We start from the raw sequence: 25,626 nt of genomic DNA on the forward strand, positions 1-25,626 counted from the left end.
TGTGAGCAGAGACTGTCTGACTGATGGGGCACCCTGGAAGTTCACAAGGCAATCACTGGATTGCTGGACTGCTGCAGCCATCCTGCCTATCCCACTGTGACAGCACCCAGCTGACTCCTGCCATTCTCCAAAGCCCCTTCATAACCCTGTTTTCCCTGCTACACCAGCTGCCAGGGGCTTTGTGGGGCCACCCAGCTCCTCCATCACAGATGGAGGACTCACTGCCCTGGGGGTGGCTCTGGCAAGCTGCTGAAGGAGAAGTGCTGCCCAACAAGGATGACCCCAGGCCTTCCCCACAGCCCTCCAGGTGCTCCCCACCCTCATGAGGTGGCTGTTGTTCTGGAAGGTCCCCATCCCACGAGAGGAATGAGGCAGGAGCCAGTGTCACCCTGCTCATCATCATTCCTGGGAGGGGAGACATCTGCCACTGTGTGGGGCAGGTGCCAGGGAGGGGGAAAGCACAGGTGTCAGGAAGATGGCTCTGGCCCATGGCACACCTTGCTGGAGGTCACGTCAAGGTGGTAGCTCATCCACCAGGGTCCCTGGGAGCCACAGGCACCCACAGAACTCCTGTGGAGAACGAGGAGGGCTTGCTCAAGGCAGCAACAGAAAGGGAGGGTGATGGTACGCAGCCACAGCAGCACTGTGGAAAGGAGACAAAGGGAAGAGCAGGGCCAAATCCCAGTGCTGAGTCAGGTTGAGCAAGAGCTGCCTCCCTCCAGCTTCCCATCCCCACTGATTGTGAAACAGACACTGGGGCCTGGAGCAGGGCCTCCACCCCTCATCCTTATCTTTGCTCTTCCTCCTCCAGGACTATGCCCAGGAAAGCAGCAGTTTGTGCAAAATGAGGCTGAGAAGCTCTGGGGCTAATTAATTTGTAGCTGCTGGTAATGTTGACTGGGCCTCTGGGGAGACCAAGGCCAAAGCAGAGGAGAAAGCGCAGAGAGATACTGGAAAATTACTGTTTAATTCTTCATCATTACATCTGAGTATATGGCATCTGGTAGACACAGGAAAAGGCAGATAATGACCCAGCCACTGCGAAGCTGAAGCTGACCAGCCCTTCTCTTCCCCAGCAGCAGGGGCAGCCAGCCCCCTGGAGGGATGGCTCCAGCCTTGGGGAGGGCTCAGGGGGATGTGTGTCCTTGGGCTGGCAGTGCCTCCTCCTGGCCCTGCAGCCATCAGTACTCCTGCTGGGTGTCGCAGCCAAGGAACTCTATCCGCAGGGCAATGTGGTTGTGCCACTGGCGGGGGTGTATCCTCACATAGCGGGCAAAGAGAGGGGACTCCAGGGTATTCGTCACTGTGCTCTGATGGTCTCGGTTTGCCCTGAAAATCTGGAGAGGAGAGAGAAACCAGGGATGCACTTGGCTAGCACAGTGAGGACAGGATCAACCCAGACAAACACCCCTTGGCATGCTTTAAAAAAGGAAGAAGCACAGCCTGGCTCACTGCTCTTGGAGAGAAATCCTGTGAACATGTTTGCTGCCAAGGGCTGTGCTTGCTGCCCTGGGGGTGGCCATGGGCTCTGGCCATGGAGCAGCTCTGCCTACCTTCTCCTTGCCGTTTTGCAGGACTGGGCTCCAGTGCGTGCCATCCTGGCTGATGGAGACAGCAAACTCCTTCACAAACATCTGGGTGAAGAGAGCTTTGGCACCTTGGGTTATGATTGCAGTCACCTTCTTGGTTACTTCAAAGTCCACCTGCAGCCACTCTCTGGGGCTGTTGCTCTGGGGAAGGACAGACTGCCTTCAACCCTCCAGCAGCAATGAGAAAGACACACTCATTGCAGCCGAAGCCAAGTTGGCCCTGCACTTCCCCCTGCTTCACCTGCCCTACCAGACATCTGCTTGGAGCTGCTGGGTGCTAAATCAGTGGGGCAGTGAGTGTGCAGCTTGCATGGTGCATGTGGCTGCACACACTTCCCACATAGCCCTGACTAGACATCCTGCTGGGATCCCAGCTGCTTGCCTGGTATCTCCTCACAGGCTACCTTTGGCCTCCAGGCATTGGTCCTGCCCTGAAGGTTCAGGCGGGCCAGGGCCGGCGTCCATCTGGAGAAGACGTTGGCGCTGTAGGAGGACGCGGAGATGTGCTCATCAGGGATCCCTCTGTTCTCCATTCCTAAGGGCATGGAGCAGCCTGGAAGAGAGGAGCAGTGCTTGTCAGGGGCTAGAACAGACCCATCATGGAGATGCTTTCTGCCTGCTCACTGCTCCAGCTGTGCTGCATGCCTTTGCCCTGCTTACAAGTTCTTCTTGTGCCTTGCTGCAGTGCCACGGTCCCTGCACTGCCTGGGGCCCCTGTGTGCAGCATGGCTCTGGCCAAACTACTCCCACCTTCTTTTCTCCCTGCAGATTTTATCTAAGAGGAATGTGAAGAATTTCTGGTGTAAGGAAACCTGTCTCCAGGGGGAGGACAAGAATTCCTGGGAAGGAGACACCCTGCATTTGTGTGATCAGGTGTGCTTGTGCACAGCTGCTCCAGAGCCAGCTGGCAGGTTTGGGACATGGGCTGACAGCACAGCCACTGCTGCTTTTAGCTGCTGCAGAGCAGGTGTGCAAAGCCAAAGAAACGATCTCAGGGCACCATATCCCCAGGTTGCACTGCTGATCAGAGCCATCTCACCTTCAACTGGCAAAACCAGAGTAAAAGCCAACAGCATCTGTCTGCTTGCTTCCTGCTCCGCCAGACTGAGGCAGCAGCTCTCTATCTATCAGCTTAGCTGCCTCTGGAAGTTTCCTGTGCTTTAGTAAAAAAGCTGGTGAGAGCTGGCCCCAGGCTCTCCCTCTGGTGTTTTTATCTCTAAGACCACAATGAGACTTTCCAGCTTTGTTCCCTCAACACCTCAGTGCCTTCCTCCCTCCTCCTCCATAAGTGCCTGGGAGTCCTGGCACACGCCCAGCACCCCAGCAGAGCAGAGCCCAGTTGTGGTGGCGGGGGTCTGAGGGTGGCACGCACTGTTGAGGTCGCAGCCCAGGAGCTCCATGCGCAGCGTGGCTCGGATGTTGTAGTGGGTGGGGTGGATGCGGATGTACCGGGCTACCATTGGGGGGTTGAACCGGTTTTCTTTCACTCCAGTAGCATCCACGTTTCCAAAGAACAGCTGCAGGGAAAGGGAGGAAAAGGATTGTTGCACCAGTGGAAAGAGAAACAGACAGGACAAGGATTACTGGGGAGAAGAACATTCATGTCTGGCACTTCTGTATCGTATCACCATCCCTATAAAAATGACAACTCGGGGAAATTATTTTATGAGGTTCAGGCCAAAGTGTGAGTGGGCCACTGAGAAAGAAAAAGAGAAGAAGAAACTTTGGGTCTGTGCAAATTAACTTGGTTTTATATTTTCACCAAACAAGGGTGAGAAAAATAAGGAGAAAAGTCAGTCCTCAAACATTTGAACCTGGGAAAAGTTGTAGCCACAGATGGTGCACACAATGGAGGCTTTTCTGGCTACTCTTCTCCAAGTGGATTGATCAGCTTATGCATATTTAAGTTGTGGGTTTTTTTCAAACGACTGTAGATTCTCCAAATCATCTGCAACTGCACAATATTTTTGGAAAGGTAAGTTTGCCTTTGAGGTCAAAAAATATATTGAGGCAGAATCTTATGCCTAGCTCTAAGTAAAATGCAACATAACTTTGAGATGTGGATCTCACAGCCACCTGGGATGGTGGAAAGAGGTAGCTCAGAAAATTTAAAATCAGTCAGATGGACACAGACAGCAAGTCCCTTGCACTGAATCTGTGATTCAGTCACCTGGCACTGAATGGTCTCTGTTCCTGCCTTAATCTCAGGGGCTCAGGAGGTTTCTGCCTTGTGGACAGAGCTCCGCAGCCCTCATCACCCCAGGACACCCCATTCAGGGAAAGCACTCTGCTCAAGACCCTTCACCTTACCATCTGTGTGCTCGTAGCATTCCCCTTGTATGTCTTCCACCTTCGCCCATCAAGGCTGTAGAACACAACAAACTGGGAGATGTAGAAGCTGGAGAACTTTTGTCGGGCCCCTTGGGTTTTTATGCCGTGAATAATGGTGGGATGCAAAAGATCCACCTGAGAATGAAAGTCAGGGATTCACTTCTTTGGTTTTCTGATGGAAAACCCAAGCCAGATTCAGGCAATGCCCCGTAAACCCAAAAACTTGCTTCCTCCTGACATAACTGAGGACTGGTTATGAAAGCAATTAAAACAGTTGTTCATAAGGACACAAGTCAGCCAACAGCTGGGAGAGAGCAGGGGAGAGCTATTTGGAGAGGTGAGCTGTTCTGCCTTGGTCTTTGGGGGATTTTTGCACAATCCAGTGCTGCAGCTGGACCATTAAGTGATTCTTCTGCTGCACTGAGGGTGGATATGGGGGTCAGGCCAGCAGCAACCTGAGCAGAGCAGCTGCCATTAGGAACTTAATGCTCTTCTCTCAGAGGGAAGAGGAAACAGCAGGAATAGCTGTTTATAGCTGGGGAGGCACTGCCCATCCATGAATCCTTCTGCATGAGTGTGGCCTTGCAATGCCCGCAGTGGTGCCTCAGACATGAGGCCCCTCTTACCTGGATCCAGGCATTGCTGCGGTCGGTGCTCCAAGCGTTGATGGAGCCGGTGTTGTCCAGCCTGGCCAGGTAAGGAGCCCACTGCCCTGCAAGAAGAGAGCACAGACACAAGGGTGCTGTGGGCCCTTGGTGCTGCCTGGGGTGGTGAGAGGTCCATCCACAGCACTGGGCCTGAGGATCACCCTGGGGTTTAGTAGCCACACACAGGGTGGCAGAGCACTGGCACGATGGGCCAGCCATGTGGGAAGGCTCCAGGTCCTGACTGGGATGCTGACATGGGCAGGGATGGAGGAAGGACTCCACTACCAGGGACTCAGTGCAGCAGAACTTGGGCAGGAAAACGTGTGAGTTATGCTGGCTGAAGCTGCCCTGACCCCACCTGCCCTCCAGCTACTCACCATACTGCCCCGAGGCTGTGATCTGAGAGTCTGCAATGCCACCTGAGGCCATACCCAGGGCATTCTGGCAGTCTGCAGGGAACACAGGGAGGGCAGAAACCAGGGACAGATGGTTAGACAACAAAAGTCTAGGTTGTGTAGCAGCCTTCAGGCTCAGGGAGGTTTGCAAGCCTGTAGGAGCTCCTAGGCTTTGTTTCTCTCACACCAAGGGATAGGTTTCAGAGGCTTCCACATCCATCCCTGAATTTTACGACAGCTGGAAGTTCTTGTTCACACCCCCCACATCAAGAGCAGAGAGTTTCCAGCATCAGACACAGCAGTCTATTGTCAAACTCCTTTCCCTGAGTCCATGGCCTCTGTCCTAATGTCCCAGCAGTGGTGACAAGTGTCTCTTCCTTATACCCACATCTTGCTCCTGGGCCTTTTTGTTGCTAGGCAGCATCATTTGAAAACAAATATCACATTGCTAAAGGAAAGTCTACCTGACACCCCTGTCTCTCTCTGTCTCTCTTCTGGTCTCTGAGCACAGGCGTGTTTGTCTCTTATAATAGCCATTATTATTAGCGACTTGTCACGCCTTGGCATTTCCACTGCGTGTCAAATGCTCCTGGGGAAAATGCAAATTTGAAATCTTAAGCAGATTTTTAACTTACGGCAAGGTTTTCTGGCTGACATTTAATATTCTTTTATAAACAGGAGAGAGACTGTCTCACTGTGATAAAATACTACCCTGCCACACCACTTCCCCAGTCCTTACTTATGGGGAGTTAGAAATATGTTGTTCTGCGGTGGAATCAGAAGTTTACTGTGGATTTTTCAGTTGCTTTTGGAGCTCTTTCTATCAGACCAACCTGCACTCAGGCAGCATCACTCATTGCCCCCTGTCATTGCTCTGTGCCTCAGTTTACCTCCTGATATATGGCTAGGCAGCTGGGCACTGTACCTTACTGACAGCACGGGCAGGGACCAGCCCATGCATGCACTTCCTTGGGTAAGTGCATTTTATGGAAGGTCCAGGGACCTTCAGTTTTGGAAAACGAGAGCTCTTGGAGTAAATATTTGCAGGCCAATTAAGCTGGTCTCCCAGCTTTCACCCCAGCTGTGTCCCTGATTGCTCTCTGCTGGGCTGTGTAGGCTGGCAAGGGCTGAAGTAGTGACTTTTTTTCAGAATGAAAACACAGAAGGTTCCACTTGGGTCACCCCAAGAGAAATGCTGAGAGATCTGGGGGAGGAAGCTCAAATACACAGCGGTCATGGCTGTGTGTGTGCCCACATGGGTCAGGGCACAAAGAAATCACTCACTCAGGTCATACACGAGGAAGAGGGCACTCATTCCGGCTTGTTGGTGCTCTCCCACTTTGCACTCCACCCTCCAGATCCCAGCATGTGAGGGCCACATCTCCACTGTCCCAAAAACACCTGGCCAGGAGTGAAGAGCAGAGCAGAGTTACTGGCTGTAATGGGATGCCACTGTGCCAAGTGCTGTGCAACCACAGGGACAAAATAGTCCAGATCCACTCCCCCTCCTTGGTATTCCCCCACAGAAACTTCCTAAGGGCACAAACATGAAGCCCTGGCACAGGGGGGCACAGTGCCCATGCTTCATCTCACCAGGGTAAAGGTTGTAGACTCCCATACGATACTCCTGGCTGGTCCTGACGTTGAACAGCTGCCCGTGGAAGTGAACAGAGTGGATGTCCTCAGTGCTGCCCATGTTCAGGAGGTGCCATCGGACCCGTTGCTGCTGGGCCATCACCAGCCCAGGCAGGGTGTCACTCACATAGCCATTGATGGCTGGGAAAGGCAGCAGTCAGGAGGGGCTCAAGGCTCTGGGGTATTTCCATCCCGATATAGGTGGTGGGATGGAAAGGGCAAGGGCAAGGATCCTCACCGTGGAAGGAATGGTTTCTCTTGAAGTCAGGGTTGTCCTGCTGGAGCCGGCAGGGAGGGCGGCAGTTTCTGTCCACGTTCTCCGGGAAGTACCAGCTTTTGGTCTCGTCAAAGATGGTGAAGAGCAAGGAGAACTCCTGCACAGCCAGCTGCCTCCTGGAAACGTAGCTCAGCACCCCATGGTTGCAGATGATCAGTGGCCCGATGAGGCCTGAGTGCAGGTCCTTCTCCTGCCAGGGAGCCAGGAAATGAGGGTCTGTCTCCGAGCAGGAGGCACAGCAGAGAGGAAAGTGGTGAACCCGTCTGCATCCCTGGCCTGGCTCCCACTCTGGGGCACGTGCAGGGAAGGAAGCACATGTTGGGTTCACTGAGTTAAGAAAGCCTGAGCATCAAGTGTTTGCTTGTGCTTTCAAGACACGTGGTGTCTGTCTGTCCAACTGTCCCTACTGTGTTGGACCCTGGGGCCAAATTCAGGAAGATCTGGCATAGGGGTAAGGAACTGCAGAATGCTGGTTTCTTGCAAGTCTCATAAGCTGGAATAAGGAGAGGAGAGAGGAGAGAGGAGAGAGGAGAGAGGAAAGAGGAGAGAGGAGAGAGGAGCAGCATGTATTCATCGTTGTATTAGACACCTGAGAATCTACACAGTCCCAGGCTGCTTTCAGCACAGCCCCATAGGAAATTCCTTGCCCTCACAGCCAGACCCAGGCATGCTGCCCTTCTGAGATGCCCCATGGAGACTCCCACCTACCAGGTCCACATTGGAGAAGTAAGCCCAGGCCTTGCAGTCGAACTCCTGCGTGGTTGGTGCCATCTGGGGCAGCACTTTCCAGGAGTATTTCTGGTGGCCACCAGGCTGCACCACCCCACCCTGCTGTGTTGTGCCCTCATAGGCTGTCAGTGTGGAGTGGAAGGAGAAGGGCCGTGAGGCCAAGTTCTTGAATGTCACCTGCACCAGAGGGAAGGCAAAGCAGTGGAATGTGTGAGGGAGCAATGCTGACAGTGCTCTGGACTCTGGTGGTGGGTCCAGGCAGCTAGTGGGAAGGATGTCCCCATGCAGCTAGTCTCCATGCAGTGGCCAAGCCCTGCTAAACCACAAGCTGTAGCTGTGCAGTGCAATCTCTGGTGGAAAGCACATCCTGGGTTCATATCTGCTGGATGAGGCCCTTTGCCTGCTCAATGGAAACAAGGTCAGCTACTATGTTGTCCCTGGAGCCCAAAGGTGCTGAATCCATCCTGGTGAAGATTTCCAAGAAAACTGGGCAACTTCTCCAGGGACACAAGTCCTGAGTCTTTTGCCTTCTCAGGTAGGTGTTGAAGGACCTTTGGTAGTGTGGGATGCCCAAGCCTGCCCTCATACAGAGCACCTGAAAAAGCTGCACTGAGCCCTGCTTAGCTCACTACCCTTTTTGCCATCCCTTCACCCAAAAGGTTCCCCATGGAGCCCAGGAGCTGATCAGGGCATGCTGTTGCAGGGGTTGGGACTGTCTCAGGTCCAGGTCTTTGCAGCTGAACACTCTGAGGTTCCTGCTGGCCCACTCCTCCAGCCACTGAGGTCCCTCTGAATGGTCTGCCTCCCAGTCTGGTGCCATTCACATGCCAACAGGGCAGCTCCTGTCCCCAAGCCCTGAAGGTTAACCCATGGGCAATGCAGAGCCTGCAGGCCCACCTCAGCACTCCCTCTGGCTGAACTCCAACAACAGGGGGATTTATGGTTTTATAGGAAATGAGAACTTTCTACTCACCATGATGACATCTTGAACTTCTGCCCTGATGTAGGGCCCGAGGATGCCCAGGTGTTCATCCAGCTCTCTCCGCTGCACCGGCTGAGTGAAAGAATCATCCAGGTACTCTCGGAAAACCACCTTGCGGTACTGCCAGGAATGCTTCCTCCTGCTTCTGCGGGGGTCCCTGCAGGGGGGTGCCAGTTAGGTAAGTCAGGTGACACTGTCCCACTGTGAGGACAGCCATGGCAGGGTTGTTACAGGTCAGGGGGATACAGAGCCAGAGCATCCCTGACACACTTGAAAAGAAGCTCAAAGTTTCTGGAGGTTTAAACCCTTCTGGGTAGAGGGGAGATGCTGGGAGTATCCTTCCCCTGGGCTGCTTGGCTGGGTTGTACTGGTACAGAACCATGATCCCGCCTGCCAGGACATGCCATCTCATGCATCATGCTGTGCCATGCAGTGCAGGAGGAATGCATGCAGGAAAATCACACTTACGTTGCCTTTAGGAAGTGCTGGGGTCTCTGGTCCCCATATTCCCACATCACCTCCACTGCTGCAATGAAGTATTGCCGTATCTCCCCCTGGAAGGAGCGCGGGTCATGCTCCTCTTCTCCATACATGTCAAAGTCCTCCATGGTCTGCTCTGTGTCACTGTATTCATCATAGTCTGTCTTGGCAGTCTTTGAGGGGCTGGAATGTGTCCCATTGTTCAGGGCGGGTTCCTCCCTTTGTCCTGGGATGTGGCTCCTCTCCCCAGCTGTGCTGTTGCTTTCCCCATCCTCCTTGGGCTCTCCTAGGCCCTGGCCCTCTGTCTTCCCTATTTCTCTGAGGACATCTTCCCTGCCGAGCACCTGACATCTCTGAGGAGTGTCCTGCACATACTCTGCTGGCTTTTGGGTGCTGTTGTTGCGAGGGGGACTCCTTGGAGACAGTGAACAGTTCTCTCTGATGGCTGATTTCAGAGCCATTCCTTCTGGGCTTTGCCCAGACATTCTCCCAGGCACATGGTCCTCTGTGGCATTGGCCTTGAGCTGCTGAGGCTCAGTTCTGAACTGACCCAGCTGCTCCACAGAGTTTGTCTCCTCCTCCATGTGGCTTCTCCCCTGAACTTGCTCGCTCCCAGAAGCCCCCCACACCACAGCTCTGCCTGGCTGCAGCTCTGCCAGAGCTGGGCTGTGCAAGTCCCCCATGTTCACCACAGCCCCTGGGGAGACTGGGTCCCAGTTTGAGGCCAGGTCTGCAGCCTCAGCAGCAACCTGCCTTTCTGAGCTGCTCACTGCCACTGCTGATCCTGTCCCCAGTGCTCCCCGTGAGGGGAAGGAGTCTCTGCTGTGCTGAGCCCCATCACTGCTGCCCTGCACCCCCCTGTCTGTGCTCAGCCTCCCCTCAGGATGTACAGCATCCCTGCCTGGGTGTAGCCTTCTCTCAACCATGTTGGATTTTCCTTCCAGGCTTTGTGGGGCTGCCAGCACCTCAGGAAAGGTGTTGCTTGATACCAAGGACCTCCTTTTGAAGCGAGTGATGCAAAACGGGGAATGAGGTCCACATGCCTTTGGGGCTTCCTTATTCACTGCTGTGTCAGGGGGCTGGCTGGCCACATCCTGCTCTGTTGTCTTACCATCAGAGAGGGGCTTTCTGCTGCTGATGTTGGGAAGACCCAAACCTCTGCTCTCCAGTGACCTGGCTTGTTTAGGTCTCCAGTCGGGGCGATTCGTGCTTCTGGCTGTAACTCTGTGTCTCAGAAACTGCTCAGAGCTCTTCAAGAAAGCACTTGGGAATGGCCTGGTGTCATTGGTCACAACATTCGATTCAGAAAAGGCAATACTGTCCAGCTCTGCTAATTCCTTAGCATCCTGAAACATTTCTTTCAAAATTACTTCATCCCTCTCTTCTGTCATTACATAGCTGGGTGGCTCAAGCTCATTGGTGTCTGCAGAGGTGGTGTCTAGAAGGCTTTTGACAAGTCCACTGGCTTTTTCTGTGTCACTTTTCACAGGCAAGGAGTTACTCTCATCTGTGAAGATTTCTCCTGGTACAGGTTTGTCTGACAAAGAAACATTTTGCTCTTCAGAAGTTTCGTAAAAGCCTTGTGAAACCACTCTGTGAGGCCTTTTTTCCAGCCTAGCATCTAGGTCATTTGATGAATAATTGCTTTCTATGGTGTGACTGTGAACCACAGCCTGAGAAGTCCTATTATCTTCTGTCTCATCTGGAGATGCAGAAGGATTGTTCAATGTGGAGGAAGAGTTGTGATCAATACTTAAAGATAGTGCTGTACTGATTGTCTCCTCTGAGTCATACAGGTTAAAGGATATTTTATCAGCCCCTTTTAGCAGCTTGTCCTCATTACCCTGGGAAGACACATCTTGAAGTGCCAGGTTGTGCTCCAGATCATTCTGGTGAATTGAGCTCCTGTTCTCCTGAAGAGGGGCTTTGCCAGCAGCATAAGCAATGGAGTCCCACAGGCTTGTTGCAGGAGTAGTTGTCTTTTGAGGCTCTGCTTCCAGGTTCTCTAATCTACGACCAGACTGGACTGTCATTCCTTTTACTGGCTCCTGCAGCTCTGGGATTTTTCTCACTTTCATTCCTGCCAGAGCATCTCCTGGAGCTGCTGTGGCTTGGTGAAGCCATTGCTGATCTTCTGAGCTCACAGTACCATGGACCCTTCCACTGACACTCGCCAAGTGTTCTCCAGGTGGGACTGCTCCAAACCCTTCATCCCGGCTGATGATTTCTGACAATTCTTTGTCTTCCAGGAAGGACTCATAGGACACTGGGTCATCGCTCGTCTCTGGCAGAGAAGACATGGAAATATTGTGTGGATTTGGCATTGTTCCTAAAAATGTTGATGTGCCATTGGAAGAGGGATCAGAAGTCCTGCCATTGCTCAGGGGGGCCCCATGTTCTGTCAGGCACAATCTTGTCTTTTGTATCTCATTTGTGGAAGAGGTGATGTTGTTCAGTTGCTCATTCACACATAACTTCTTTCTTTTAGAGAAGCCCCTGGGCTGGAATTCAAAGACAGCCTCCTCTCCATCAGGATACACATAATCTTCCTCATCAGTGTATTGCTCATACTGGCACTGTGAGACCGTGAACTTGGCATGCATCCCTCGGTCTCTGAAATCAGGATTTAGGCACCCCAGTGTCCAGACACCTGTCTCAAGAGAGGCCAAAAGGACACCATCAGCCCACTTCCGTGGGAAATTGGAAGAGATGCTATTCCCATGCTGCTCCCTTGCTAGTCCAACCTATATTTTCAGGCAGCCTCTGGCTCATGGTAGTGATTCCATGCTTTCATAGTCCCTAGAGTGTCTTACAGCCAGACCCACAGTGTTGCTGGCAACATCAGAACCTTACAAGCACCATCAGCAAGGCTGGTGTTACCTGGCGGAGCTTAGTGAGCTACACACACCTTTGAGGGCCCAAGTACAGCTTGGTGAGAGCAGTTAATGCAGTGAGAACCCACGGAACTCCAGCAGCAGCAGTCACCATAACCCACCCCCAAAGACATCCTGGTGCTGTCAAATGCACCTCTCACCCAAAGATAGTCACCACATCTCTCCCACTGAAGGAGAAAGAAATGAAAGGCTGCATCTCACTCATATCCCCAGCCAGTGTGTTTGCTCCCAGCAGAGAGGGTGAGATGTAAGATTTCTGGGCTCTGCTGCTGAGAGAGCTGCCACCTGCTGCCAGCTGAGTTGCTGCTCTGCTTCTGAGGAAGCAGAGGAATCAGCTCAAACGGATGTGAGGCTTGGCTGGGGCTGTAGAAAGCTTCCTGGGGTGTCTACAAATCCTGAGAGCTTGGCTCAGGGTGCAGCGCCCATGACCTTCATATCAGTGTTGCAACCACATGGTAAATCCTGTGTCTTCTCTGAGAGTGAGGAAATGGTTTGACAGCACTGCTTTTGCCAGCGCTAAGGGAAAAGTGCTGAGTGGGGGGAAATATAACTGAACTCTGAAGCAAATATTTTTTCTGACTTCTCTGTGGCTGTGGTTTCTGTCCTTGCAAAAGTGTGGAGATAAATTGCATGACCAGCAGCTGAACCCACAGCAGGGAGAGCACTGCCACTCCCCTTGACCTCCAAGCTTGGAGCCAAGATTGCAAATGTCCACCAGGCTCATGTTACTGCAGCCAGCTTATGGGTTTGGCAACATATGTGACCTTAACACACCCTACTAATTAAGTAAAATACTGTAATTCAATTTATTTGATTTAAGCTTTGAAAGATTTAATCACTGCCTCTCACTTTGCTGTTCTAGCAGGCTGTGGATCCCTTTGCTCTCAGAGCTGTCAAAAGGAATTGGGCATCAATCAGAGAACTAGCTGGAAGTGCTCACTGCTCTCTGCTGGGATGCCAAGCCCATAGTTGACAGAATAGCCCATGTTACTCACCTGGCTTTTCCAAACTCATGATGACTGTTTCTCCAGAAAATGGGAAGAGAGTAAGCACGTCCTCAAAGACCATGTTGTGTTTGAAGGTGTTTCCAGAGAAGAAGATGGAGAGGAAATCTGTTTGGGCCCCAACACTCAGGACATACCAGTACACAACGTCGTTCAGGCAGAGTTTTGTTTGGAGGTTGTCAAATACAAAGCCATTAATAGCTGGAAGAGGGCAGGGGTGAAACATTTCAAGACCAAATTCCCTCCATGGCTGCTGAGCTGCTGTGTGTCCCCTGCTCATCCCCTGGGGCAGGGATGAGCCTGTGTCTGTGGGGGCTTTGCAGGGGCCGCCTGGCTGAGTACTCACTGTGCATCACATTGGAGGCATAAAACTGGGGGTCCTGAGTATCCACATGGGCTGCATCAGAGCAGAACCTCTTGATATTCTCCTCCAGGTACCAGCTGTGGTTCTCATCAAAGACTGAAAACAGCACCAACTTCATGTTGTCTGACATTATCTGGAAAAGAGAGGGAAGAAATTATTCCTGGTCTGATCAGAGCACCCCTGGTGCCCAGTAGCTGTCAGGTCTCAGACTGGGTGCATAGAGAAGTTTACTGCTATTTCACAGGAAAGACCCACCTGATTCCCCCTCTGATCCATGGACTTCTTGGAGCAGATCAGGAGGGGCCCAATCAGGCCTGAGGCTGTGTCTCGGAGGGGGTCGATGGAGCTGTAGTAGAAACGGGTGAGGCAGCGAGGATCTGCCTCTGTTGGGCCATCCTCAGTGGTGAGACTCCAGCTGTAGGTGAATGACTTCCCAGGGGCAACAGGAATATCCTTCACATCTTTCTCTGGCAACACACAACCCAAGAGCAGACCAGTTATATCTGGGTGGCTCCTGCCAGAGGCGATCCCACTTTTTAAAAGAGCTCAGAAAGGTTTTCTGACCACACAAGCTGCAGAGGGAACCACCCATGCCCATCCCGTGAGCACAATAACATGGGGTGAAAGCAGTTCTGGGAATGAAACCTGGAGGAAAAAAAACAACCCCAGAGCAAAACCTACAAAGCTGCAAGAGGGAGAGTCTAAATCACAGTGAACCCCCACACATACGCAGTCAGAGGGAGCCTAGGGAATGAGGGCTGTAAATAAAATCCAAACACAGGCAGGATCACCAGGATGGTTCCTGCCTCGTCAGAAAGTGGAGGCCTTCAGGATGGACCAATTAACATGGTCCCAGCTCCCTGGTTGAAAATGCCCTGCCCCTTCTCCCACTCATCATTGAAGCCCTCCTTAAAGACAGGGTTACATGGCACCAGTAGGAACATGAACCTGGAATCATCATAATCCCTGGGATTATAGAGTTTAGGTGCTTGGATGAATGGACAATCAGTCTTACCACAAGCTTCAGGAAACTCTCCTGGCCCAGAAAAATGGCAGTGGCCAGGTGATATCCCAAGTTGCCATGGCCTGCCTTACCTTGTGAGGGTCTCATTGCATAGTAAGGCCTGACGCTGGTGAGGCCATGAGGGTAGATGTTGTAGGGTCGGCTGGCTAGATTCCTGAACACGATCTGAAATGAGGACAGGCAGCAGGAAGGTTTGGTGTTTTCTGATCACTGTAAATCCTTGAAGCTGCTTTCAGTGTCCTAACAGAGAGGGAAACAGTGGACAGCACTGTCCAGGGTTTGGCTACCTGCCAGTGATCAACAGGAGGGACCTAGACATGTCTGGGATCACAAAGTCAGAATACAATAAACCACAATTTCTCTACAATGAGCCTATACTGTCCATTGTTCTAGGAGGTGTTTGTTTCAAGGAGGGCATGAAAATACTGGACTTATTAAAGAGAAAGTTGCTGTCTTTAGTCTTACTTTACACATGAGTGAGAAGAGGGCCATCAGTCCAGGCCCAGGAGGACCAGGACATTAAGTATGCACAGCAATCAAGAGCTTTAAAGCGCTCCCCACTTCACTGCATGAAGCCCTTCCTTTATTTCTCTAAATAGCTCTGTCACATGCCCACAACTGCACAGGGAACCCCAGGGAGGGAGCAGAAATGTGAAACTGCTGGAAACCATCCCATTCCTCCCAGCTGCAAACAAGTCAAGTGGTCAGGAGAGGCACTTTGGGAGACAAAAGTGACAGTCCCCAATGCCATGAGGTAACAGCAAACAGATGGAGAAGAGCAGAGGCTGAGAGGACACTCCTGCCTCAGAGGAAGGTGCTGGATGTCATGTGTCATGTATTAACTCACACAGTTCCTAAGACACCTGCAATGAAGTCAAATCAGAGGGACTGGGCATATCCTGTGCATCTTACTGAGAGTATTTTCCTTAAGCTGCCGCTAACATCTGCCTTTCCAGTGAACTTTGAACATCGCCAAACATGAGAGAGCACCTGAATGACTTAAGTCAGACCTCAGCCACAAGCCAAGAAGCCAAGAGCTATTAGTAAGAACAGCATCAAGCTCTGAAATTTCCCCTTACAGTGGAAAGCTGCATTTCTCTTACCTTAAACTGATCTCCCACCTCCCCCTTGATGACAGGCCCCAGAATTCCCTTGTCCTGTTGGATGGACACCTTGCGCTTCTTGAAGGTTGCATCCTCATACTCCACAAACACCACTTTCTTATACTTTGAACCAATCTGCTGTGGGCCAGGCTCCAGGTACAGGCTTGCCATGTTTCTGCATGCAAGGCAGAGAAAGAGTAAATGGCCACAGGCAGAAGACAGAGAAACACCTTCCATCATCCAAGGACCTGGCAGATGGCTGACAAGGTCACCAGGAGTTGTTGTCTGCTCAGAAGGGACTGATTCCAGAGGCCTTGGTGACAGAGAGACAAATGCCCTGGAGACAAATGTCTCTGCAGGGCATTTGGTAAAATGGAGCAAAGCCAGGTCCTGCCTTCCCATGGCCTCTCCAAAACCATTCTTGTCCTGCATCCATACTGTTAGTGTTAATAAAGATGAAAAAAACTGTCCAAGTTGGGCAGAATGAAAAGTAATTTCTGGGGAAAAGGGTAAGAGATGGCAGGGCTGCCTTGAGGAGCAGCCTCATGAGCACACATGCCCACTCTCACCTGTCCAGAGACACTGGCTTCACAGGGGCATAGTCCCAGTCCATCTCCTCAGCTGCAATGTAGTAAGTCCAGGTCACGGGCCTGTCTTTGGCAAAAGAGCGCACTTGGATCACATGATACATTTCCTCATCTTCCTCAGGGTAATCCAGGTCCTCTGGCTCGTTTAACAGCTTCCCCATCTTCAGCAGGCGTTCCTCAGGACACTCCTCCACCTTCACAAAGGCCTCCATGCCACCTGGGCTCAGACAAGCCAGGCAGAAGGGGTCACATTGATGTACCAAGACAGGCAGGCACTTCCCCAGGCCCTGCCTGGGAGAAATCCTCTCCACTACTGTTCCCATCAAATGGGCCAACCTGGATCAACCCATGCCATCTGGAATGGGCCAGACTGCAGGTGGATGTCACCCTAAGGAGCAGGAGGGGCCTTGGGGCTTCAGCACTGCCCAGAACCCTGAGCCCAGGCCATGCCCTGACCTGCTTTCCCCCCGAGCTCCTGGAAAATAAGGTTACCTTGCTGATGGGACAGTATCTGGCAGAACATCCGAAACCAGCCAGCTGTTCCTGGCATGGTCTGGGCTGTGAGATATGTGGCAGGGGAGATTTCTAGGCTGCTGAGACGGTGGCTTCTCACCAGGAATGTGTGGCCCTCAAAGAAGATGGAGTGGACTTCTGGCCCAGAGCCCAGCCCGATCACATGCCACTGGACCTGCTTCTTGAGGCACACTGTGAGACCTGCCAGGAGACAAGGAAAGCAGCCAGGAGTCAGCACTGTGCCCAGCCCTCGTCCACACTCTTGGTGCCATAGAGTCTGACACATGCTGATAGAGTCCCCTGCTCCTGTGCTGGCTTCAGGCTGGAGAAATCACACATGAATGTGGACTGAGCAAAACAGAGGCACGGGTCATACCATCCCCCTGAGCTAAGACCAGATTTACAGGCTGGGGGACTTTGGGAGGCTTGCTCGTAGGAGCTCACAGTGGGATGCAGGGGCAAAAGAGAGAGATCTGCTCCTTGACTCTGTAAATAGGGAAATTGGGCACTGGACAGGAGAGTAATTTGTCTGATCACAACACTGGCAGGCCTGATACTAAAACATTTCATTTGGAGCAGGGCTCCAGCACATCCTCAGCAGTAGCTGAAATACCACAAAGGGCAGAGAGGGGTCACCAGGATTATTTGAATGCTGGAAAAAATTCCTTCCTCAGAGACACTCAAAGAGCTCAGTGTGCTTAGGAAATGGGAAAGAACTTGACTGCGTTGTAAAAGTACTTTCCTGGGGAGAAACTGATGTGTGCTGAAGGGCTCTGTAATCTAGCAGGGAAGTGAATAACAAGTTCATGGACGCTCAAGCCAAAGTCAAATACAGCATCAAGTGCTTGCTTTGGCAGAATGCAGAGGTGACTGGAACAGATCCCAAGGGCCTGGGAGGAAACTGGGTGGAAGTTCCATCCTGAGGCCCTCAGCTCTCCATTTCCAGCTCTCCATCAGACTCCTCTCAGGCCAGGTGCTGCATCCAGGGAGGGGGATGCTGAGTGGAGGTGGATAACTTCTCCAGGGAAAACCCACTGTGCAGAGATAGTGACTGACCATGAGGCTTCCTCAGCTCTTAACCTCTATGAACCCATCAGGACAGGGAATTTAGGGGACTTTTGCTTTTTTTTTGCTGGAGAATGGCCAGGCCCAAGTGGGAGGTTTTAGGATGTGGTTCACCAAAGCTGCTGGTGGTAATGACTCTCCTGACTGTTTCCCAGTTTGCCTTGGAGATTCCTCACTCTCGGGCAGTTCTGGATCTTTTTCCCTGGAGAACAGCAAAAAACAGCAACTTTTGTGTTCACTGAGATCAAACCTAGCCTTTTTTTTTTGCTCTTCTGAAGAAGAAGAGTCTGAAAGAACCTTATCACTCTATAACAGTGATAGCCTTATCACTCTAGATGCACCAGAGAATTTTATGTCAGATATTGAGAAAAATTTCCTCACCGAAAGGGTTATTAAACACTGGAACAGGATGCCCAGGTATTTAAAAGACTTGTATATGTGACACTTAGGCACACAGTTTAGTGCTAGACTTGGCAGTGTTAAGTAGTTTACAGTTGGACTTGATGATCTTAAAGGTCTTTTCCAACCTAAATGATTCCATAGTTCTAGTCCCAAAATCCCATGAAGGTGATTTAATGAGAGCTAAATGCTGCCACCAGCCTTGTTCACGGGGCTACAAAAGATAAAACTCTGCTACCGGCATTATTCTTGGAGAGCTCCAAGGAAGTCAGCTGCACTTGGCAACACAGCTGGAACCAGCTCCTGCCCTGCTGTGAATGGGAAAGCCAGATCAAGGAGCTGAAATATAAGACCCCCTCTGAGGTGAACACAGCCTAACAGATCCATCACCTGGAAACTCCTCTTGATCTCTTTTCTTACATCCTTTCCCAAGCTACCTCAGGTTTACAGACCTGGCTCCACCCCTGCTCCTAGCAGCTCCCATGCCCCCCACCCCTGTCCCTGTCCCACCAGCACTCACCAGGCAGTGAGCCATTGATGTAGCCATTGATGGTGTGCAGCTCTGTCCTGTTGTGAGCCTGGGGCTGAGCAGCTGCTGGGGAACCCTGCTCAGAGTACCAGCTTTTCCCTGTGGAGAGAGGAGGGTACAGTCAGCTTTCGCCTGAGAGCATTTCAAAGCAAAAGTAAACCTTCTCAGGGAAGTCGGATGTGTGGAGCCTGTGGAAATCCACAGCATGCCTGGCCATGGGTGTGGGGATGACCACTACACATGACAGGGAATGACTCCCCTCTTAGCCTGTGTGATGGAAACGGGGCCAGGGCATGGGATGGCAGAGCCGGGCAGGGGGTAGGCTGCAAGCTCCCTGCACCTGGGGAAGAGAAGGAGGGGCAGTACTGCACCAGCAGCACACTGCCTGGGGGGCATGCACAGGCTTAACCCTTGCGAGGGGGTGTGGGTGCTGAGAAGCTGTGCTCACACTAATCGAACACGCATGGCAAAGCAAATGCCCCAGACCTGGCTGAATGCAGGGTCTGACACCACTCAGTTAGCAATTACCTTCATCAAACACTGCGAAGAGCAGCACAAACTCTTTCTGCAGGCCCTCATTCTCATCACTTGCCAGGGTCCCTGCAAGATGCAATGAGATGGATTTCTTTAAAGGTCAGCAAGCACCACCCAGGGAATTCCCTTTGTGCTCTTCAAGAACTGGTAAAGCAAGGCTAGGCTGTGGTTTGCTTTTGTCATATCTCAAATTGCAACAGCCCCGCAGTCCCCAAAAGTCCATGGTTGAGAGGCAGCTGCCCCCAGAAGGCATCAAAAGGTCAGTTTGTAGTGCCTCCTCTTAGACCTTTGCTCAGTGGAGAAACTGCTCCGGTGAGTCACTGGAGCCTGCAGACAGTGCCCAGTCATTTCCAGTGACTATAGGAGGGTCTGGACAACTACCTCCAGGATATGTCTCAGCCAGAGATGACAAATCTTACTCCAGTCACATCTTCTTGTACCTTGTGTCGTCAGGATTTCAAAACTGAACCCCAGAAGCACTTTCATTGAGCACAGCTTACTGACTCCACTGCCATGCTCAGCCTCAGGAAGGCATCTGTGATTATTCTGCTTTTCAATTAATGGTTGCATGTGGCCTGTCCCCACCCTGTGCTGTCCTTACCAGGTCGGCACACGAGCAGAGCCCCAATCAAACCAGAGTTGATGTCCTTCACGCTGTTGGTGTTGGAGGAGTAGGAGTGAGTCAGACACGCTGAGTCGTCGTCCGTCGGGCCCTGGTTTTCCTGGATTTCCCAGACATATGTGTGTGTCTTCCCAGGATCCACCCTGTCCCCCTCCTTCTCTGGCTGGCTGGTCTCATCCTCATACCCAGCTCCTAAAACCAAAGAAATGGCCAGATGTCACTGAAGGTTCATGCCCAGCACACCATGACTAGAGAAATGCCCCTTCCTCCAACCCAGAACACAGCCCCTCTCCATCCAGGGGAGTGAGTCCCACAGGCAGTGACAGGTCTCAGGGCAGCAGCAGAGCTGTGCCAGACTCACATGTTGGGCTGTGCACCCACCACCTGCCCTGAGGCTGGCAGCACAGTCTTCCTTGCCCTAAGCATCCAAGCTTAGGTTTAACCTGTGTATTACCTCTATACCTGATACAGGTTTGCACAGCTCTGCACTGCTTGCTCAGCTCATTTCTGGGCTGGGCATGCTCACGTTGCTCCCCCAAGCTAGGCCATCTCTGTGACCATCTGTCCTTGCAGAGGGACATGAATAGCAGGGTGAGGGAGGGACGCACACCTGGCAGGCAGGTGGCAGAGCAGGAGGTGCTACACAAGGACTGGCAGCACCTGATGTTGACAGCTCACCTTCCGACGCCTTCCAGTAGGACACCCCGACAGCATGGAGGTTGTAGGGGCGGGAGGCCAGGTTTTTAAACGTGATGACCACTGTGTCATGGACTTCTGCTCGGATGGTGGGGCCTAGAAGGCCTGAAGGGGATAAGGCAATAAGGTCAGGCAGCTGGGGTCAGGCAGCTCACACCCTGCCAGAAGCCCCAAAGGGTCGTGACTTTCCACAAACCCAGTTAGTGGTTGTCTCTCATGCAGCACGGCAGCATCAACTGCATCAGCTCCAGCAAGGCCCTCTGCACCCCCAGGAGCTCTGCCATACCGGGATCCACCCAGCTGCTTTCCTGCTCCTGGCTGAAGAGCAGCCAGCACCCAACCCAGGATGAGTCTGGTGGCTGTCAAGGATTGCTGGAGTTCCCCACACTGCAGGTGCTTCTTACCCATCCATGCTGGCTTGAGCTTGGGCTGTGTGAATGAGCCGTCAGGGTACTCCACAAAAACAGCCTTCCTGTAGCGGGGAGGGACACCGGCTGGGGGGGGACGTGGGCCTGCACGCCCCAAAATGCTGCAGGAGGAAGGAAAAGCCAAGGCTGATTGCACAGACCCGTCCATGCACGGGCAACAGGCATCCTCTTCCTTCACTTCCCAGCAGCTTGCTGGAGCCCCAGGGATTGCTCACCCTGCTGTGTCCTTTGAATTTCCTGAGAGCTCCCAGGTATGACTGGAAATGTTTTGCTCAGCATACAGATGACAACAGGGCAGTGATTAGTGTTGTGGTGTTAGTCATGATGGAAGAAGACGAAAGGCCATACCCAGATGCAGCTGGGACAGGGCACACCGGCAGGCATTTCAGCCAGTCTCCTGCCTCGTGCCTTGTCCAGCTTCATGATTCCTTGGCAGCAGAGACACAGAGCACTGGCAGTGCCATGGTGACCTCTGCAGACACCCCATCCCATCCCCAGCACCCGCAGGTGTGGCAAACAGATCACATCACGTGTCACTCATCCTCCCCAGCTCCTCCCCAGGAAAGAGACTGTCAGGCTGCTGGCAGGTAGTGAGAGTTTGCTTTGTGTCTGAGCAAGGTCCCCACATTTGTTTCTTTTCTGCCTAAAATGGGATTTACACTTCACAGCAGGAAGAAAAAGGAGCCTTGAATGTATTTCACACCCCACTTATCTCTGCTTGCCACTTTCTATCTGTAAGAAGCTTAACAAATTCATTTTCCAGAAGGAATCCAGCATGTTTATCAGGATAACAAAGGCATGAATTTCTTCAAGGATTTTAGAGGCTGACTTATCAGTCCCAGGACTAAGACCATATCCAGTAACCAGACAGACCTTTCTAGCCTTGTTTTGTTTGGAGGAAAAGCCAGGTGGTATTTTCTTCCCACTTAAGAAGCAGGGAAGGTTTGCTGTCTGACTAAGCCTTCATTCTAACAACCTTTGCCTTTGCGACTCTTCCTCAAGTGGAAGAGGAAGGAGACAGAGTGACTCAAATTTAGGAAAGGCAATGCACACTCACCCCTACAACACTGGCTGGAAGCCACCTGCAGCTGGAGGGTGCTGTGGGGAGAGCAGGGTCCTCTGTTCTCAGGGGCAGAGCAGGATGGGAGCCCATGAAAACCCCACAGGCACCCGGCTCCTATAATCCCACAGGCACCCAGCTCCTATAACCCCACATCCAGGCTGGCAGGAAGCCCCCAGGAAGCAGGCACGGCCCCAGGGAGCAGTGCCACTGCATTCAGCTGACTTTGCCCATGAACCATTATGATTCCTGGCTTGGTGGCAGTGGGGTCCTGCCCCAGCTTTGCTCTCCAGCATGTCCCCATACTGGGAGGTAGCTGAGCTGCTGACACTCAGCTGTCCACTCTCAGGAAGCTGTGCCTTAATCTCTAGCTCACAGAAAGCCCGAATTTGAGAATGCAGCCCTGAGATATGATGGTCTGGTCCTGCTAATTCTGCAGTAAACAAGGCAGAAATCCTCTGGAGCCAGGGGGATTTTGCTGGCATGCAGGAGCATGGCTGGGAGGGCTCTTAGTGACAACAGGGCTTAGTGCTGGGTCCCAGTCCTGGCAGAGCCGAGCCCACAGGAGACAAGCAGGCGGAGTTCAGCCCAGAGATGTCTGATCAAAGTGTTTCTGGCCAGCCCTCTATAACTGGGGTCCTCGTGAACTTCCTTCCCCAATGGCAGCTGGAGCTGAGGCAGGCCGATAAGTTTCTGGCACCCTGGATCAGCATTGTTAGCCACACTATCTGTTCATCTCTTGGAGCTGGGAGACATCCTGCACTGCCAAAACACTCAGACGTGGGCTGCTGCTACGTGTCCACCAGCTCCACGTCTGAGCTGAGATCACTGGGGCCACTGCAGGATGTGCTGGTCCTGGCTCTGACCCTGCTGGTGGGGTTGTGTTTGGGAGGAAGAGAAACTGAAATCATGGGGAAGGCGTGAGCAGCTCTGGCCTGGTGTGTTGTAGCCCATTAATTTGACAGAGCTTTCTACAACCATGCCAGAGGAACCCCTGGATACATACAATGGGTTTGGAGGTCCTGCCTGGAGATGCACCTTTGGGAGCTGCCATGAGATGCTGGTACACCGAGGGAGAACATGAGGAGCAGAAGGCACCACACACACAGCTCAGGGACAGCCCAGCTCCAGGGGCAGCTCTGTCTGCCACTTTCCTGGCTCACTCCTGCCTGCCCCTTATATCCAGCCTGGCTATTTTCCTGTGCCCTCCTCTGTTGCAGGGAACTGGGCTGAGGTTGCAGGGCCAGGGAAAAGGCACCATCATTCAGCTGGGAACAGCCACAACAAGCAAGCCCTGGTTCCCATCAGCTTCCCCAGGAGCTGCACTGCCCAGGAGTTCTCTCCCTCTCCAGGCTGGAGCCCACCAGCAAGTCCCTCTGAGACAGCCCATGTTATCTTCCCCCATTTTAGAGAAGGACAAGTGACCTCACACTGCTTGCCAATGCCCCACTCATCCCCAGGCGGGGTCAGGTCCCTGAGTCATGCCAGGGTCAGAAATAGTGCCCAAGAGCATCATAAAGCCAGTGCTGAAATGGAAAGCCACGGGGCTAAATTAACAGTGTGAGGGAAGTCATCATCTCTAGCATAACATAAGGGATCTGAGGGCAACATCAGTGAGAGCAGGCCAGGGGGGATTCCTAAAATGGGGGGTGCTGGATGCAATTTTCCTACTGGAGTAACCAAAATGGGAAAAACCAACGTAACTGGGATACAGTGATTACAGCAGCTGGTCAGGCTGACCTGGGTCATCCCTAGAGCCTGGCTTCCAGTGCCTGACCATAGCTCCTTGCTGCTCAGGCCACTGTGGGTCTGAGATGGGGTCATGGCCGATACTGCCTCAGCAGAGAGTCTGGGGAAGGGGATATGGAAACAGGGCAGAGGGAATGGGTGCACCTTGAGCCACAGGGGGTGTAGCCATCCAGCTCCATGCTCCATGCCGACCTCAGAACATTCACAGCCATGCATGTCCAAGCCAGCTGTGTCTTCAGACAACACCATTGCCTGAACAATGCAACTCCCGTTTTTCCTTCCTACTTCAAAGTACACAAGCAAAACCACCATGCCTTCCTCCTCCTTGCTACTGTGCATGAATACCATTCTTTGCCCAAACGCTACAAATTATTTTCATTTCCTTAAGGAAAAATTTCAGCCCCAGCAATAAAATGTGCACAGAGATATAAATAACTAAAGCTGGATTTTACCAGGGGCAGACACAGTGGAAAGCCTTTGCTGCTCAGAATTATGTCAGGGGGACACAGCCAACCTTCCTCTGCAGTGCCCAGTGAGTCACAGGTGCCCATCTCCCCTCACACTTCCCCAAAGCCGCCAGGATGCAGAGCAGAAAAGAAAGCACAGGCTGGAAAATCAGCTCGTGGCTCCTAGTACACGCTTTATAGGGTCCTAGGCAAATGGCATTAAGATAAAACAGTGCAGAACAGTGATGCAGAGCAGGTTTGCATCTTTCTCTCTCAATTCCACCTGTCCCTCATCAGGGGTTGCACTTAGTGACTCCCCATCACGCCACCCCTTCCCAGCTGTACCAGTAGCTCAGTGCACCCACCTTGCCAGGTTGCCCCCATGTACCTGCACGCCTGGAGCCAAGCTCACAGCGCCACATGCCAGGGTGGGAGGACACCCAGGGCAGCGTTCTAGAATTGCAAAAGGAAGAGCTTTACCCTGCAGGCGCTTGCAGCACGGACAGCAGGTCGCTGTGTGTGTAGTCCCAGGCGGTTTCCACTGCAGCAATGTAGTATCTTCTCACTTTGCCAATGCCCTCCTCAACCAGGCAGAGGAGCAGGAGGCTGCACAGGGCTCCCACTAGCACCATGCTCCTGGCTGGGAACTGCTTTGACTTCAAGAGGAAAATGAAGGAATGAGAAAGAAAAGAAGAGAGAAAAGCCTTTATCTTCTCATCCAGCTGTTGTAATCCACCGGAGATGATGATTAAAGCCAGCACCCACAGACTCACTCAGAGCCCTGAAGAGTTTCTCAAAGATGTCAGGAGGGGAATCGCTTGAGCAGGTTTGTGCAAAGAGCAGCGTGTGACTGATGGACTCTCCTGCTTTTCCTCTGGCAGTGGCAGGAGGAGAGGAAAAAACAAAAGGAAAGGGAGGGCAAGCCCAGCGGTAAGTTCCGCTGCAGGACCCAGCTGGCTCAGTGTCCTGGCTCCTGTCTGGGAGCAAGATGAGGAAAGGGAGTGTTGCAGAGGCAGCAGAATTTAGGTGTGGTCTTTGCCTGGTCTCACCTTCTCTGTCACCTCTGAAGAGAAGGAGAACGGGTTGCCAGGGATGCAGATGTACACAGGTGACTTATCCCTGTCTCTGGGATGCCCAAATAGTGATGATTTGGCCACACAGCCTTGCCTCATGGGACGGAGCGGGTTGGGAATGATTCCTGGAGTTCCCTTCCCACCAGCTGCTTCTCTTCTCCCAGGGTCCAGAAGTAGAGCTCAGAGAAGATGCACTGCAATTTTTTTATAAATTTCTTTCATTTTACTCACAAGCTTTCAATCTCTCTTTTTAAAAGCCCATGAAATCCCCCTCCCCTCATCAATGCACACACGTGTGCTCAGGCACACACGCTACCACGTGGTTGTCCCTTGGCTCACGAAGGCAGGAAGATGAGGAAGAACGCCCTGCATGGTCCCAGCATCCCCTGGATGAGTGAGGTGGGGAAATGTCCCATAAATCATGTCACAGGGCAGCAGGAGTGCAACGGGGGCAGTGACCCCTTTGGTGAC

General features: G+C 52.4%; 1 protein-coding gene across 6 annotated transcripts; it reads right to left on the minus strand.

Moving 5' to 3' along the window:
* Window positions 1-948: 948 nt before the first annotated feature.
* On the minus strand, window positions 949-25,269 carry F8 (coagulation factor VIII). 6 transcript variants are annotated; one of them, XM_068205293.1, is made up of 27 exons: window positions 25,132-25,269; window positions 24,563-24,738; window positions 20,804-20,928; window positions 20,382-20,504; window positions 19,683-19,895; window positions 19,076-19,147; window positions 18,539-18,646; window positions 16,534-16,755; window positions 16,024-16,258; window positions 15,455-15,629; window positions 14,423-14,516; window positions 13,583-13,794; window positions 13,310-13,460; window positions 12,955-13,164; window positions 9,054-11,715; window positions 8,577-8,742; window positions 7,583-7,780; window positions 6,836-7,064; window positions 6,556-6,738; window positions 6,247-6,363; window positions 4,945-5,016; window positions 4,547-4,632; window positions 3,900-4,055; window positions 2,962-3,106; window positions 1,994-2,142; window positions 1,554-1,730; window positions 949-1,337 (listed from the first exon to the last, which is right to left on the minus strand). In XM_068205293.1, exons 1-27 carry the CDS (start codon window positions 25,252-25,254, stop codon window positions 1,182-1,184), a joined length of 6,735 nt encoding a protein of 2,244 aa, XP_068061394.1. In that variant the 5' UTR covers window positions 25,255-25,269; the 3' UTR covers window positions 949-1,181. The 6 variants fall into 6 exon arrangements, with proteins under 6 accessions (XP_068061394.1, XP_068061395.1, XP_068061396.1 ...); XM_068205294.1 differs by having other exon boundaries at window positions 24,848-25,135; XM_068205295.1 differs by lacking the exons at window positions 24,563-24,738; window positions 25,132-25,269 and adding an exon at window positions 21,885-22,029.
* Window positions 25,270-25,626: the final 357 nt, after the last annotated feature.

The sequence above is a fragment of the Anomalospiza imberbis genome, chromosome 14 (genome assembly GCF_031753505.1).
Source record: "Anomalospiza imberbis isolate Cuckoo-Finch-1a 21T00152 chromosome 14, ASM3175350v1, whole genome shotgun sequence".
In the NCBI taxonomy this organism is placed as follows: domain Eukaryota; kingdom Metazoa; phylum Chordata; class Aves; order Passeriformes; family Viduidae; genus Anomalospiza; species Anomalospiza imberbis.